At 39.7% G+C, this 17,765-nt stretch overlaps 1 protein-coding gene across 1 annotated transcript; it reads left to right on the forward strand.

Moving 5' to 3' along the window:
• Positions 1 to 296: 296 nt before the first annotated feature.
• Positions 297 to 17,153, forward strand: LOC100241741 (calcium-transporting ATPase 4, plasma membrane-type). The gene is made up of 7 exons (XM_002284381.5): positions 297 to 668; positions 10,557 to 10,611; positions 10,701 to 12,640; positions 12,732 to 12,890; positions 15,535 to 15,706; positions 15,842 to 16,140; positions 16,274 to 17,153. Exons 1-7 carry the CDS (start codon positions 495 to 497, stop codon positions 16,574 to 16,576), a joined length of 3,102 nt encoding a protein of 1,033 aa, XP_002284417.1. The 5' UTR covers positions 297 to 494; the 3' UTR covers positions 16,577 to 17,153.
• The last annotated feature ends 612 nt before the right edge of the window (positions 17,154 to 17,765 follow it).

The raw sequence follows: 17,765 nt of genomic DNA on the forward strand, positions 1-17,765 counted from the left end.
GTTATTTTATTATTGAGATCAAATGTGGGTGGTTACCGCCCAAAATGAAGAGTGGTACCAAAGAACAACCCTTTTACAAGACTTGTGTATTAATAATTGACTACATTTTCACAATCTTAGCAGAGAATCAGTGAAAGTCCTCAGCGGGCATCTATTCCTGGAAGACCCACTTTCCTCAAAGCCAAAAAGGGAATGGTTTATTTGATTTGTTCACTGGTCAGGTGACAATCGCGTGCAAACCCAAGCCATCGTAATTTTTTATTTTATCTATCCTTTCGGCTGGACCAACCCACGTCCAATTGTCTAACAAGTAACAACTAAACTCTTAAGGTGGTCCACGCGCTCACATGCGATCAAACGTAATTGTGTTAGTATAGACGCGCACTGTTTGGTTAGAATCTCTGTGCGAGACTCACAGTCTGTTATCCAGATATTGCTGTTCCCTGGTCTTCTATCTACACCTTCGTCTTACCCACTCTCTGTAGGTTTTGGAAATGGAGAGGTACTTGAAGAAGGACTTTGATGTACAGTCCAAGCACTCATCGGAAGCGGCGCTTAGGCGATGGAGATCTGCGGTCACAATCGTCAAGAATCGCCGGAGACGCTTCCGCGATGTCGCAAATCTCCACATGCGATCAGAGGCGGAAAAGAAGAAACTCAAAATCCAGGTTTTAATTTGTGTGTGTTATTTTTACTTTTCTATCTTTTTGGGTCCGTTCGTTTCCTGAGAAACTGAGGAACACAACAACTTGGTGCCTTATATCTGAGATCTAAGGATTTTAGAGGGGAAAAATAAACTCAAACCTAATGTGAAGAGAAGGAAAAATATTTGATTTTGAATGTTTAAAGATTTATCACTGAGGGGGCGACGATTACAACATATAAGTTCGCTGTTTTGTTTTTTTGTTTTTTTTTTAAAAATTATTTTTATTGTATCGTCTGAAACGAAGAAAACGGAGGAGTATAGTGCAAAGATTTGGCGATTTTTTAACATCTTAAATTTATTTTCTGGCCCTTTTCATTAGTTTTCTAAACAACCGAACGGGAGTAGGGAATTCTTATGAGTCTTATCTAAAATAGTAAAATGCGACGGCTTTGAGAAAAAATTATCTGTAATTTATTCAAAACTAGGAAACAACGCTCAAGGCTGAGACGAGGCTCCCGTGGGCGCTATGCTTACGCTGCGGACGTTAGCAAATAGCAAGGTCCGCTTGGGGCAATCTTGAAGATTTTCAAAAAGTGGCTTCCGGATTCGGACCGGTTGCAAGTTCAGCCAATCACGTCTCAAGTTTCGCTGCCTAGAGGTCCACCCATAGGATGTAAAAATTCTTATAATACATTTTAAAAAAAATAATCTTTTGGAAAAAACAAAAAAATGTCTATTTTTATCTGTCTAAAGACTCTAAACCCTTCTTAAAAGCTTTTTATTTTTATTTTTTATGAAGGCAACAAAGCCTTTATGGGCATGAAAAAATAATGCGTTCCCAGTAGCAGTAGTAGGATCCCCACTCACTGTTTCTTGGCCCGCTGCCGACTATCAACGACAGAACAAGAGTCACGCAGTTTTCTGCTATCAACGTCTATAACTCTGGCGAGTTCTCTAGAGGAGCTTGACAGGTATGATTATTATATAGTTAGAATCACCCAGTTTTCTGCTAAATGTGGGAGAGACTGGAGGGAGAGTTGCGGTAGCCAGGAAGGATAGGGACATCGATTCTTCTTTTGTTTCTGGGGTTCTTTTCTAAAATTGTATTGCCTGTCAACGGTGCAGAGAAAAAGAGAGTAATAATTAAGAGCGAGAGTATTTCTCTTTTGACCCGCAGAAGCTGTAAGCTGCCATCCTCCGGAGTGATTTAAAATTTTTGGATCGAACTTAAAAAGGACGATTCAGTACACATGTTTTGACTAAATCTGAATAAAACCACAATCTCTCATTCATTTTCCCGAGATTAAGTCATCGGAGAAAATTGATTCCTATTTGTCTGCTTCTCTTGCTTTGGCTGTTACCTACGAATATACTTGGGGATTTTTTAAGAGGGTTTGTTTTATGTTTTATATTTTTTTAAAAACTAGATGCCAATTTCAAAAGCCGATTTTTTATCTTCCAGCCCTGGCAACCAAGGAAACTTCCACGAACCTTCCGATGGTATAGTCAAGCAAAGTGATGAAAAGGTACGTAGGAGGTGGCTTGGCCGGCAAGTTTCCAGGAGTAAACGTTGACATTTAATTCCAAACCAATAATTCAATGCAAAAGGCAACTAAGGAAAGTTCCTTGAACCTTCGGCTGTTATAATCACATGAGTTGGACGGACGTATAAATAATAAATAAGGAAAATGAGAGCAATAAAAAACAGGTGTCCGTGGTCCATAAGCATTACGAAGCCTTTTCCCTGTCTATTTGCTGTGAAAAGGTTATTGTCACTTCGTATCCTCCCACACACCAATTTGTATTTTATTGATCATCTATTCCTTAGCTTCCAATCTGCTGCTGTCCTACTCTCAGCATTTTGAGACACCAATTGTACAGATTAGAGACAAGAGATTGCCCAGTCAATTATATTATGATCTTGTTGTTTTAATTCCCAAAGGTTTCATGTCGATATTTTCAGCATTAAAGAGGAGGGGAAAAAAGGAGGGAAAAAAAATAGAGCATTTTGTGCGACGGATGAATTAAATTTACTAAGATTAGCTCTATCTAATGAATGTAGCATGCCATGTAATTTAATTTAATTATGGAGCACTGTGAGACATGGTGTCTTACTCCCTTCTCTTCATCCAATCGTCGCAGGAGGACCTAATTAAATTTTCAGGTGGATTTATTTGAAAATTATGCCCTCCTATATTCCCTTTGACTGATGTTACCTGGAAAAAAAGAGGCCAATGAAGTATATGGGCAAGTCTCTATGCATTAAATAAATTACCTATATCCCTCACTCTTTGTAGTGAGAATAATGTAATGGAAACTCGGTCTTTTTGTCCTACATGCTGATTTCCTTCATAGAGGGAGAGTGAAATTGTGCCAGTTTTGTCCACCCGCGTCTTTTTGGCTTCAACTCTAATGGTCCTGCCCCATGCTAGAACAAATAATTATAAAGATATGTGTGTGAATAGGTTTTTTTGGTAATTTATGTTTTGCATAAATTGTTGTACTAATGTGACCACTACCATTATGTGCAGCATGTTGCAAATGCTATAATGCCAAAAAGTTTCTTAGAGGTTAAATTATGGTGTTTCAAATTTTATTCACCCATTTTATATTATGTCACTTCTCCACACGAAATTTTTAGCTATAGTGTGCATGCACATTCATTAGTTTAAAATGAAATGTACATTCTATTTTGTTTTCTTGCTTAGGTAATCATATGCAGCAAATGTGTTCACCGTATACATATTTTCATTTTGCTGAGACTTTGTGCGGAGGTGTTTGTAGTGTTGGGACTTGGGAGGTCTTTCTCATCCTTTAGTTTGTACTTGCTATTTTATTATGGTGAAATGGTTGTTTCTTATAATGAAAAAAAAAGGCACATTCATAAAATAAAGATAAAGTTATAACAATAATGCCTAGTACAAAAATTGACAAGTTTTAGCAATGATGCACATCATGTGATTGTCAATAAGCAATAATGTACAATCACGAAGTAATGACCGTATGGTGAAATTTTCAAATGGTTATGCTATTTCAAATAACCCCACTCTTAGCTACACTAGATGGTTCAACTTCTTTAAAATTGTGTTTGCATGTGCTATAAATTACATGGTGTGAAGTCATGCAATGATGTTTGTCATTCCCAATTTCTTTGCTAGGGACAAGGCATTTGTGGGCTTTCACATTGGTGTATCACAGGTTTTTTTAAAAGCAAAATTATTCTTGTAGCTATTATTCTCTCTTCTCATTTCTTATTCCCATCCTCCACGACAGAGAGAATCCCACTGCTTGGGCACAATTTCTTTGCTAAGAACCATGCGCTTACAGGCTTTCACATTGGTGTATTACAAGCTCATTTAAAGAGCAAATTCTTCTCATTTCTTACCTCCACCCCCCAACAACAGAGAAACACTCTCCCACTGCTTTGACACAACTTCTTTGTTGTCTAGGGGCATCTTAAAGTTAATCCTAGCATACAGAGAATCGGTTCACAAATTAAATCATTATGAATAATTGTACCTGTGAAAAGAAAGAAAAGGGAGAATCCCTAATTTTTGTTATTGAAAAACTATTAATAATACACATTGGACTTAGGTATATATATATACATGTTAGTAGGACCCCCAATACAATAAGGAAAGAAAAGGAAAAGGAAAAGTTAATAACCTAAATAACTGTACACTATCTAACACTCCCCCTCAAGCTGGAGCATATATGTTATATGCACCAAGCTTGTTACAAATGTATTTAATTTTAGGACCTTTGAGAGATTTAGTAAAAATATCTGCTAGTTGATCATTTGAATTGACAAAACTAGTCGCCACACATCCTGATGCGATCTTCTCTCTAATGAAATGACAGTCAATTTCAATGTGTTTGGTCCTTTCATGGAAGACTGGATTTGATGCAATATGCAAAGTGGCTTGGTTGTCACAGATGAGCTTCATCTGTTTTTCCTTTCCAAATCTCAACTCCCGAAGAAGATGTTTCAGCCATATGAGTTCACATGTTGCTAGAGCCATAGCTCGATACTCGGCTTCAGCACTAGATCTGGCCACTACATCTTGTTTCTTACTCTTCCAAGATATTAGGTTACCTCCAATAAAAACACAATACCCGGAAGTGGAACGTCTATCTGTGAGTGAGCCAGCCCAATCTGTATCTGTGTAACCAACAACCTGGGAATAACCTTTGTTCTCGTACAACACACCTTGGCCTGGTGTGTTTTTGATATATCGAAGAATACGGATTACAGCATCCTAATGGCTATCACATGGTGATTGTAGGAATTGACTAACAACACTTACAGGAAAAAAAATGTCTGGACGAGTAATGGTGAGGTAGTTTAGTTTACCTACAAATTACCAATATCTCCCAGGATCTCCTAAAGGCTCCCCCTGTCCTGGTATAAGTTTGACATTTGGATCCATAGGAGTGTCTACCGGTTTACAGTCTAACATACCGGTTTCTTCGAAGATGTCTAAAACATACTTTCTTTGGGAAAGAACCACACCGGAACTGGATTAAGCTATCTCAATCCCTAAGAAATACTTGAGTTTCCCCAAGTCTTTAGTCTGAAAGTGGGTGAAAAGGTGTTGCTTTAGTTTCTGAATATCATTCTGATCACTGCCTGTAATGACGAGGTCGTCCACATAAACTACCAGATAAATACACTGCCCCGAAAAGTTATGATGATAAAAAACGGAATGGTCTGTTGTACTGTGAAACATGCCAAACTCCTGAACAACAGAACTAAAACGGCTAAACCATTCTCGAGGAGATTGTTTCAAGCCATATAGAGAACGGCGTAACCTGCACACTAAACCAGACTCCCCCTGAGCAACAAAATCAGGTGGTTGCTCCATATAAACTTCCTCAGCAAGATCCCCATGAAGGAAAGCATTTTTAATATCTAACTGATAAAGAGGCTAAGAACGCATAGCAGCCATTGAGAGCAATAGACGAACAAAAGCTATCTTAGCAACAGGAGAGAAAGTGTCACCATAATTAGAACCATAAACCTGAGTATAGCCTTTAGCAACTAAGCGGGCCTTAAAGCGATCAACCTAACCATCAGGGCAAACCTTAACTATGTAGACCCAACGACAACCAATTGTAGATTTACCAGAGGGTAAAACAATAAGATCCCAAGTGCCATTGGAGTGTAAATCAACCATTTCATCTACCATTGCCTGTCGCCAGCCTGGATGGGAAAGAGCCTCAGGGGTGCTCTTGGGAAGAGAAACAGAAGATATAGCAGAAACAAATGCAGAATAGGGTGAAGATAATCGATGGTAACTCAAAAAATTGTAAATGGGATGAGGATTACAAGTAGATCGATTACCTTTCCGAAGAGCAATGGGTCAGTAAGCAGAAGGAGGCAGAGCCGGGGCAGGAGAAGCCGAAGGGATAGGAAGTGAGTTAGCAGGTACCTCGGCCAAAGAAGGAGGAACAGCGACACGATGACGGCGATGATAAACCTAAAGTGGGCGAGAAGGCACTGCATTAAGTGGGGAGATAATGGGAAGGGTAAGACTTCAGAAACAGGAAGAGATTCAGAGGTGGAGAAGAACAGTGAGTCCTCAAAGAAAGTGACATCAGCAGAGAGAAAGTAGCGATGAGTCTCAGAGGAATAACAACGATAACCCTTTTGAAGTCTGGGATATCCCAAGAAGATGCATTTTGTGGCTTTGGCATAAAGTTTGTCCTGTCCAGGAGTGAGAATATGAACAAAGCAAGTACAACCAAAAACACGAGGAGGAAGGAAATAAAGTGGTTGGTCAGGGAAAAGAAGGGAATGAGGAATCTAATTGTGTAATACAGATGAGGGCATACGATTAATCAAATAACATGTTGTAAGAACTGTGTCCCCCCAAAAACGAAAAGAAACATTACTATGGAGAAGGAGAGCACGAACTGTCTCAACAAGATGTCGATTCTTACGTTCAGCTACCCCATTTTGTTGAGGAGTATGAACACAAGAAGATTGATGAATGATCCCATGTTGGGACATAAATGAAGTAAATGGTGCAAAAAAATATTCCCTGGCATTGTCATTGCGCAACACACGAATAGAAATATTGAACTAGGTTTGGATTTCAGCATAAAATTTCTGGAAAATAGAGAATAACTCAGCTCGATTTTTCATTAAAAATAACCAAGTATATCGAGAATAGTCATCAATGAAAGTGATAAAATACTGAAATCCTAAGTTAGATGCGGTCCGACAAGGACCCCAAACATCAGTGTGGACAAGTTCAAAAGGAGACTTTGCCCGATTATTCAAACGCTTTAGGAACGAGACACGAGTATGTTTCCCAAGCTGACAGGACTCACACGCAAGCGACGACAAAGATGAAAAACGAGGGACCATTTTTTGGAACTTGGATAGACTAGGGTGGCCTAAGCGATTGTGGATGAGGAGGGGAGCATTAGTGGAAATGCAAACTGCAGGAGTTGAAGGCGAGGTGAGGTGATAGAGGCCTTGAGACTCACGTCCTATGCCAATCGTCTTCCCCGTACTCCGGTCCTGCAAGGTCACAAATTTATCAGAGAAAGTGATAGAACAGTTAAGAGTGCGAGTTATTTTGTTGATGGAAATAAGATTAAAAGGACACTCAGGGGCATAAAGGACAGAATGGAGAGGTAGGGAAGGGAGAGGATGAGCGAAACCAAAACCTTTAGCCATAGTTTGGGAACCATTATGTCACAGGATGCTTCAAATGACCCTCCCCATGGGCTTATATAGGAGGAGGGAAGCTTCTAGAGACTCCTGGAGCCATCTACACTAAGCCATTGGTGGGAAGAGTGTGGAAGGTTCTAGAAATGCCTAGAGATGTCCACACATCTCTACACTATGGAGGAAGGCATGAGAGGAGTCCAAGGCTTTCTAGAGACTTCTAAGAATCTCTTGTATATTCTTGTACATAGGGTTGTACATAGAATAGGGTAGGATGTTTTAGAATATTCTTGATTTGTAAGGAACCCTCCAAGGTTCCAGAGAGTTCCTTTGGTGCCTATAAATAGGTGAGGGCCTTATTTGGCCAAGGCACCACCTAAATCACTTCCTAACCAAGCAAGTGAGCTTCCAAGCACTTGTAAAAGCTTCTTTGAGTAATAAAGAGCTTCCATTCTTTAAGGAGTTGCCTACCAAGCTTCTTAAGCTTTTGAGTCGCGAGTGTTTTAGCCGAGCGAGCTAAGTATTGGGAGCAAGGCTGACTTAGCAAGATCGAGCGTCTTGGCTTGTCTAAGTGCCGCATGAGCTTAGTGAACGACTAAGTCCGTGACAATTAGCTAAAGTAATAGTAGGTAAGGCAGAGGTAGTAGTAATAGAAGAGAAGAGATCCTTATTACCAGATATGTGATCAGAAGCGTCAGAATCTAGAATCCAAGGTCCAAGAGAAGATGTGTGGGTAAGATAGGCAGAAGCATTACCAGTCTGGGCAACAAAAGCAACAGAAGCTGACTTGGTGGTCTGATAGCAGAGATAGTCATCATACTCACTGTCAGTGAGGGAAATACCCTGAGATGTGGAGGAACTGGGAGGCTAAGGCGACTGAGGATCAGATGACTGGGCCACGTGGGCAGTGTGGGAAGGCCGCCCATGTAACTGATAACACCGATCACGAGTATGGCCAAACTTATTGCAATAGGTGCAATGAGGACGTTGACCTCTACCTCGGTTACCACTGCGTCCTCCTCGAGAGTTAGTTTGAGAAACTAACACAGAAGAATCTGAAGTGTTATCAGATGGCAAAGTCTGAGTGGAGGAGATACGGAGGAGGCGAGCAAACACATCATCCAAGGATGGAACGGAGGAACTACCAATAATCTGATCGCTGATGGTCTCGAGATTTGGACGGAAGCTAATAAGCATAAGAACCATGAAGAACTTGTCAATCTGTGTTCGTTGATCCCCAACATCAGTAGTAAGAGGCATCACGATCAAGAATTCCTCCTTAAAAGAGGCAATCTGGCCAATATAAGTAGATAAATCCATGTCTTGTTGTCTGACATTGACAATAGAAGAAGCCACCTTATAAAGACGTTGGATATCATTCGTGTATAGCCCTTTCACCTGATTCCAAAATTTAAAGCATGTTTTGTAGGCCCAAAGATGAAGCAGAATCTTAGGATCAACTGATTGCCATAACACACTACATAACTGTGCATCTATCTTCCTCCATTGTACTCTGTCAATCTCAGGGATATCCGCCTCTTGTGTAACAAGATGATCCTCATAACCTTGACCCATAAACCAAAGCTCCACAGAGGTAGATCAGGACAAATAATTTTCACTGCCAACCAATTTCTCCGAAGTAATCATAGGAGATCCAGATATGACAGAGGAAAAAGTGGAACTTTTAGTAGCCATATCTACTTATCTGGAGAATGAAATATGTTTGGATCGAAGAGAGCCCTAATGCGGCTTCAGATCACGGTTGAAAGAAGAAAAACCGAGGATCCGCGGCTGTGAGAAACCAAATAGTAAAGAAAAACAAATGTGGCACTACTGGAAGGGTAGAAGAACACTTCCTAAGACACGTGCAGGGCTCAGGGTGGAGAGGAAGTCACCGGAGGTCGTCGAAAAGGCTGATTAGAGGGCCGACGGAAACAAAAACCTCCCAAAAAATGCACTTTCAGGGCTCATATGGCACAAACACAGATGGAGGGTGGCTAGACGGTGTCAAGCGAGGCTAGAGGTGGAAGAGCGTGGCTGGAAAGTGCTCCACGCGCCCTCACGCGCCGGCGCGTGAGGTTCAGGCCGCCAGAGAAGAAACGCGCGTGGCCGGCGCGTGGCTGAGAATCTCCCTCTGGTGCTTTGAGAAAACTTGAAGATCTCCTCCTTGCGCTCCTAATGGTATGGTCGGTGTCGGAAAAGGACTTCGCCGGAAAAAGGTCGCCGGAAAAGTCGTCGGCGGTGAGGGTTTTCTGACGGCGATATGGTTGATCGGAAAGCTTTAGGAGATGGGAAAGGTGACCGGAATGAAACACGGTCATTGAAAGATTTCCCAGTGGATTCACGGATAAACCGGAAATAATTAGGGTTTTTTTTCTCCCTAGGTTCTGATACCATGTGAAAAGAGAGAAAAGGGAGAATCCCTAATTTTTGTTATTGAAAAACTGTTAATAATACACATTGGGCTTGGGTATATATATATATACATGTTAGTGGGACCCACAATACAATAAGAAAGGAAAAGGAAAAGGAAAAGTAAATAACCTAAATAACTGTACACTATCTAACAGTACCCAACTCAGGGCCAAATGTACTCATAATAAAGATCATCAGTTGCTTGGTCTGCAAAATTGATTCTAGACAATTTACAAGCTTTGAAACCATAGTGAACCATGCATCAAGTGCTTACTTAAATTTTTACTTGTGAATAAAACATCTGCCGAAAATAAATCAATAAATAAACTGAAGCGCTTTTATTGCTGTTTGAAATATTGTGCATGGTTTGAATCATAATATCAATGATGTTTCAGGACATTAAACCTATTTTGACAAGCCTAGCTTCTGTGTTTGGAAATAATGATTCATTTTCTTTGAGGCATGGAACCAATCTCTTCCTGCAATTTTTTGTTCTATTATCCTAATCATTGGGGACAGAATGCTTTCTGAATTCTCATCAATATATTTTTGAGGATAGTTTTAGCCTCACACTATAGATATCCCTGGAAATCAGAATGCAGTACAGTTTGACATAGTTCAGAACAATTTATTTAATAGCTTCATGGAAATGGAGTGACTGTTTAGTATTTGTTTATCTGCTTTGATTGCATGAGATGGTAGATATAACAACATAGGTCAATGATTGCATATTGTTTGCAAAGTCACCAATTCCTACTGCAGTGACTAATCATTTTTTAACTTTGCGTACCCTATTATACTACTTTATTTTAACAGGAAAAAATTCGAGTTGCTCTTTATGTTCAAAAGGCGGCACTGCAGTTTATTGATGGTATGAGCTTCCTGTGATTTGGTTCACTGAAATCATATTTCTTGTCAATTTCTTCTGTTTCCTGTCTCAGATAAGTTTGTGTTTTGCAGCTGGTGGTCGAGTTGACCACGGGCTCTCAGAAGAGGCAAGGGAAGCAGGCTTTGGTATTGACCCAGATGAACTTGCCTCCATAGTTCGTGGCCATGATATCATGGGCTTGAAAGCCCATGGTGGACTCGAAGGACTTGCAAGGAAAGTTCATGTTTCACTTGATGAAGGTGTGAAATCAAGTGACATAGCTATGAGGCAAAATATCTATGGCCTCAACCGTTACACTGAGAAACCTTCAAGAACTTTTCTAATGTTTGTGTGGGATGCACTGCATGACTTAACACTAATCATCCTTATGATTTGTGCTGTGATTTCTATAGGAGTAGGCCTTCCCACTGAAGGATGGCCAGAGGGTATGTATAGTGGGGTAGGAATCCTAGTTAGTATATTTTTGGTAGTCCTGGTTACTGCAATCAGTGACTATAGACAATCTCTGCAATTCAGGGATCTGGATAAGGAAAAGAAAAAGATTTTTGTCCAGGTCACTAGAGATGGATATAGACAAAAAATTTCTATTTATGACTTGGTTGTTGGAGATATTGTTCATTTATCTATAGGAGACCAAGTTCCTGCTGATGGGGTTTTTATATCAGGATACAGCTTGTTGATTGATGAGTCAGGCATGTCTGGGGAGAGTGAACCAGTCCACATATCCGAAGAAAAACCGTTTTTTCTTTCAGGAACTAAAGTGACAGATGGTTCAGGGAAGATGCTGGTGACTACGGTTGGTATGAGGACTGAATGGGGAAAGTTAATGGAAACTCTGACTGAGGGTGGGGATGATGAGACCCCGCTTCAGGTGAAGCTGAATGGTGTTGCTACAATTATTGGTAAGATTGGTTTGGCTTTTGCTGTGCTGACTTTTGTGGTCTTGGTTGTAAGGTTTCTCGTGGAAAAAGCACTTCGCAAAGAGTTCACAGATTGGTCTTCAAGTGATGCACTGACACTTCTGAACTATTTTGCTATTGCGGTAACTATAATTGTTGTTGCTGTTCCAGAAGGATTACCATTGGCAGTGACTTTGAGCCTTGCCTTTGCAATGAAAAAATTAATGAAGGAGAAGGCACTTGTGAGACATCTATCTGCATGTGAGACAATGGGTTCTGCTAGTTGTATTTGCACAGATAAGACAGGAACATTAACTACAAATCACATGGTAGTTCATAAGATATGGATCTGTGGAAAAGCTGAAGAGATAAAAGGTAGTGAGAGTGCAGATGTATTGAAATCAGAAATATCTGGAAGAGTTTCAAGCATCCTTTTGCAGGCTATATTTCAAAATACCAGTTCTGAGGTGGTCAAGGACAAAGATGGAAAGAATACCATCTTAGGAACACCAACTGAGTCAGCATTGCTAGAGTTTGGTTTGCTTTTAGGTGGTAATTTTGATGCACAACGCAAAGAAAATAAGATAGTTGAAGTTGAGCCTTTCAATTCTGTCAAGAAGAAGATGTCTGTGCTTGTGGCTCTTCCTGATGGCAGAATCCGAGCTTTTTGTAAAGGTGCATCTGAGATAATCTTATCCATGTGCAACAAGATTGTTAATTATGATGGAGAATCTATTCCTCTCTCGGAAGTACAGGAAAGGAATATTACTGATATTATAAATGGTTTTGCATCTGAAGCCTTGAGAACCCTCTGCTTGGCTTTCAAAGATGTGGATGATCCTTCCAATGAAAACGACATCCCAACTTATGGCTATACGTTGATAATGGTTGTTGGGATTAAGGATCCAACACGTCCTGGGGTCAAAGATGCTGTTCAAACTTGTTTAGCAGCTGGAATTGCTGTCCGGATGGTCACTGGTGACAATATAAACACAGCCAAAGCTATAGCTAAAGAATGTGGCATACTAACAGAGGATGGTTTGGCCATAGAAGGACCTGAATTTCACAGCATGAGTCTTGAGGAGATGAGGGAAATAATACCAAGAATTCAGGTTTGCGATTAATTAATTAAAAAAAATTTAAGCTTCAAACATGTGTTTGAGAGATGCATTAACTGACAAAAATTGCTCGGTATGGACACAGGTCATGGCTCGGTCTTTGCCTTCAGACAAGCACACTTTGGTAACCCATCTCAGGAAATTGTATGGTGAGGTTGTTGCAGTGACAGGTGATGGGACAAATGATGCACCAGCTTTGCATGAGGCTGACATTGGGCTTGCCATGGGCATAGCTGGAACAGAGGTTTGCTTATCCGACCATCTTATGTACTAGTCATCTGTTTTTACTGCCCTTATCTGTTGTCTTTCTTCTTGGTTGCACAGTTATTTTTTAGTTTTTTGATAAGTTTCTTGGTCGCACAGTTATGAATGTTTCTTCATTCTATTCATCAACTTACATTTGCTTGACTTTGGAAATCATCTTCCAATACCATGAAAATCTTCTTCCTACTCTATAATATTTTATATGCAATAGGGTGATATTAAAATAGAAGTTTCGTATGGTCATTAATAACTCATTTTTCTAACAGTTATTTATTGATAGGCGAATCTTTCTCTACTAATTAATAAAAGAAAAATGAATCTAATATGCAACATGCATGAATCTTATTAACTTCTTAATAAGGAGTTTTTAGGTTTTGGTTTGAGGTAGTCTTTCTTCAATTTATCTCACTTCCCAAGATCCTCTACCAGTTAGGATCTGATTCATCTAATTGATTTTCATCACACCCCTGTGAGTCAGAATAAAATTCATCCAAATTATCTATACATTGTTCTTTTTCTTTTTCTTCATTTTTTCCCTTTTTTTTATTGATAAGAATTTTCAGCTATGTAATTTTATGTGATTAATGACTTTATGCTGTGTAATGTTCCACTTCTAAGCCTTTTTTTATGCTAATACCGTATGTGGAAAGAAAGGCCATGAAAAACTGGACCATGTACCTTTCCAACCTTTGCCCCACTCAGTCATCTTGCAAGCCCCCACCTCAATAGGTAGTGTGCCTCTTTTCTCATTAAAAGCACACTTTGACTAGGCTTCCTATTTATTGTATGTCATTATTAGTGACTCCAAGAAGGGTTAGTTTAAAACCTAAGAAAATCCATAGAGATTTCCTATGGGGTGGTGGAACTTTAGAGAAAAAACTTCATCTGGTCAGTTGGTCTAGAGTGGATACTAAAAAAGCGGGTTGGCCATTGAGAATCTCTCTGCTCTCACTACTATGTTGTAGGGCAAGATGAGTGGGAGATTTGTCTCAAAAAATGAGTCAATGTGGAAGCAAGTGATAGTTGGGAAGTTTGGGGAGGAAAGGAGGTTGGAGTTTGTGGGTGCTTAGGGAGGGTTATGGTGTTGGTTTTTGGAAGGATATCAAGAAAAAGTGGAAGGTCTTTAAAAGCAAAGTTTTCTTCATTGTTGGGAATGGAAGAACCAAGTTTTGGTTGGACAATTGGTGTCTCGCCATTTCTAAAAGACTATTTTCTCACCTTATTTTCCATTAGCAACTCAAAGGACTCATCGGTTGTAGGTATGTGGGAGCAAGATGAGGAGGTGGGTCATTGGAGTCCCTGTTTCTCATGACACTTCCATGATTAGGAGTTAGAGGTGGTGGAGGCCTTCCTTCAAAAAATTCAAAAGCTTTTAGTAAGGTGGGATGTAGGAGATAGATTGGCCTAGTCAGTTTCAAGGAATGGAAAGTTCTCAGTTGAAGTTTTCTACTCATTTCTGGTGCCAAGGGGTTCAAAGGCTTTCCCATCTGGGGTTATTATTTGGAATTCATGGATCTCGATGAGAGTTGGTTCTTTTTGCATAGGAAGCAACATGGGGAAGGATTTTGACATTGGACCATTTGGAAAGAAGAGGGGGGTCTTTAGTAAATAGAAGCTATGTGTAAATGAGAGGAGGAATCCATTGATCACTTGCTTCTCCATTGTGTTACAGCTGGAATTTTGTGGCAGTTGGTTTTTTCTCTATTCGGGTTGCAGTGAGTGATGCATTCTTCAATTTATCGGATGTTGTTAAGTTGGAACTTGGAATGGGTTTTAGATACGAAAAAGGAGGAAGAGAGCTCAGTTGGCTGCCCTGCTGTGTATTTTCTGGACCATTTGGCGGGAAAGAAATCAGAATGCATTTGAAAATGTGGAAGTATCAGAACAATCACTAAAATCCTCTTTTTTGCATAACTTTGTGGAACGTGTTATGCTTCATACCAAAGGAAATACTGTCTATGGTCAATTTTGTTGATTGGTTAAGAAACAAGTAGATGTGGGCTGGTTTTTTGTCCTTTGATTTGCCTTCTTTCATTGTCCTGTTCGGGTGGCGCCCTCAGTATGCTATTTGTCTACTTTGGCATGCCCTAGCACTTTCATTTTGTATTATCTTTATGTTTCTATTAGTACTATTTTCTGTGTGCTTATAAAAAAATGGTTCTTTTTGTTTTTTTCAAATTTGTTGCATGTTCCGTACCCTTCTGTTTGCTCTACCTGAGAAATTTGTTACCTGCTATTAAGAGCAAGTTTTTATGCAAGAATGGCTAGTATCATATTCAAATAATTAAACAAAAACAAAATGTATTTACTGATTATCAGCAGAATCTTGCTAAAAGAGTGCCAACTCGTCACTCATTCAGTGTTGAAAAGCATGGTCTTGGAAGTAAAAGCTATAAATTTTTGTTAGTTGGGGCTAACAGAAGAGCACCGTTCTACTTTTCCGAAAATTGAAACTTAATGTAGTCTTTTAGCTTTCCAGCATATGAATGGTATCATTTGGGGTGTAGGTCTATTACACCTTTGGACTTGTAGGATGCAACCTGTCCTGCTACTTATTCCAGTGCTATTCCTGCTTTTGCATTATTCTTGAACTTACCCATATATACATGGTATGTTATCTATAGGTTGCCAAAGAAAATGCTGATGTCATCATAATGGACGATAATTTTGCCACTATAGTAAATGTAGCCAAATGGGGCCGTGCAGTATATATAAACATTCAAAAGTTTGTGCAGTTCCAGTTGACCGTTAATGTGGTTGCGCTTGTAGTAAATTTTGTTTCTGCGTGCATCACAGGTGCGTTGGCCCATGGAGCTAGTCTTTTCATTTCATGTAGTGCTCTTATTTGTACTTTTGCATAATATGCCAATCAACAACAGCAGCAATAATGATAATAATAATAATGATAAGGATCTTTGAAACAACATTCAGGATCTGCCCCCTTTACGGCTGTCCAGTTGCTTTGGGTCAACTTGATTATGGACACTCTCGGTGCATTGGCATTGGCGACAGAACCTCCAAACGATGCACTAATGAAAAGGCCTCCTGTTGGGAGGAGTGTGAGTTTTATCACCAAGACCATGTGGAGGAATATTATCGGTCAGAGTATATATCAACTGATCGTCATCGGAGTCATCAGTGTTTATGGGAAGCGGCTTTTAAGACTTAGTGGTTCAGATGCGAGTGATATCATTGATACTTTCATATTCAACACCTTTGTGTTCTGCCAGGTATCATTTATTATGTATGGTTATTGTTGATTTGTCTCATCCTTGTTTCTGAATTCTGATATACCTTGTCAGCATTTCATGTCTTTAAACTCTACCAACATAATTGGTGTTTCTTCTTTGATCCACTCTGCAGCTGTTCAATGAAATAAACAGCCGTGATATTGAGAAGATAAACATTTTTCGTGGTATGTTTGACAGCTGGATATTTATCATAGTCATGGTCTGCACAGTGGCATTCCAAATAATTATAGTTGAGCTCCTGGGCACCTTTGCAAGCACTGTGCCCCAAAGTTGGCAACTATGGATATTGAGCATCTTGATCGGAGCGGTAGGCATGCCTGTTGCAGTTGTTTTAAAATGCATCCCAGTTGAAACAGGCAGTTTTAAGCAGCATGATGATTACGAGGCACTACCTAGTGGACCAGAACAGGCATGAGGAGAAAGATTTCTAATGCCGTGATTCTGAGCTCTGGTAAGAAATAGTGAAGGTGAATTGGGTAGAGTGGTTAGGCGTGCTTCACATGTATTTGAGGGAAAGCAAAACAAAGGTGAATACATCACGCCATGCCTTTCTTCTTTGTTTTGTTTTCCCTCAAAAACATGTAAAATAAGCACTATACTTATTTCACCTCCGCCACCTTCTCTCCAGAGCTCAGAAACAGGAACTAGAAAAATCAACCCAACCCTACATCACACAATATTGGTCTTTTCTTACTTCCCTTTGTTTTCTCTCAAATATATGTGAAACAGGTCAATTAAAATTCTATCCCAACACCCATTGAAGTAGTTCTATCTCTTGATGTTCAAAATGCTATTGTAAGTTCCTAACAAACTAGAGCTTCCGGTTCATTTGGATTGCAGTTGTTCCGCTGTTCCTTGTTGCCTGCCACTGCAGGAAGCAATTTTGTTCAAGCATTTGAGGATTTTCAGTATAATAAAATTTTGTTGTGACTTAACATTTAACAATAGTATGTTATTATCAATTTTGAAATCGCCATTTGAAGGTTGGAGTATGAATGTCATGCTTTCCGGTCAAAAATATGTGAATGCGATTCTAAACTGTCAGATACTTATCCCAGTGGTTTTTACTTTTTATTCCATCTTCTGATTTGCCTATAGGCTATAGGCTGATATGTGATGCACTGACCTGACCAGTTGATGGAGAAAAATTACACATTACAAACGATTTTAAATGTCATTTTCATTCTCCATTACTACCTATCGGGAGTTTAGAACACTAATATAAAGTGTATGTAATTTGTTGTTAGAAAAAATCCCAAAACAAATACATAAATCCGAGAGAAAGAAGATTACAATTAGGTTTTTCCCTGAAAATTGAAACAGCCGGGTGAAAGTCCCTAATTTACATGGAACACGGAGAGTATGGACTGAACTAATGGGACCTTTTATGAATCTCCAGGGCGAATGGTCCTCTCTCTCTCTCTCCCTCGCTATCTCCCTATGTGTTTCTTCCACAAGGTTAGACACTGTATTATTGTCTATAAAACGGAAACAGGGTCCGAATACCCCCTAAGAAAAGCTCGTCAATTAGCGATTCGGTGTTGGCATTAACTCCAGGACCGTTATCTGTGTTGGCGTGAGAGACAACTTTTACTGCTTACTTA

Source organism: Vitis vinifera, chromosome 8 (genome assembly GCF_030704535.1).
Source record: "Vitis vinifera cultivar Pinot Noir 40024 chromosome 8, ASM3070453v1".
NCBI classification, from domain to species: Eukaryota; Viridiplantae; Streptophyta; class Magnoliopsida; order Vitales; family Vitaceae; genus Vitis; species Vitis vinifera.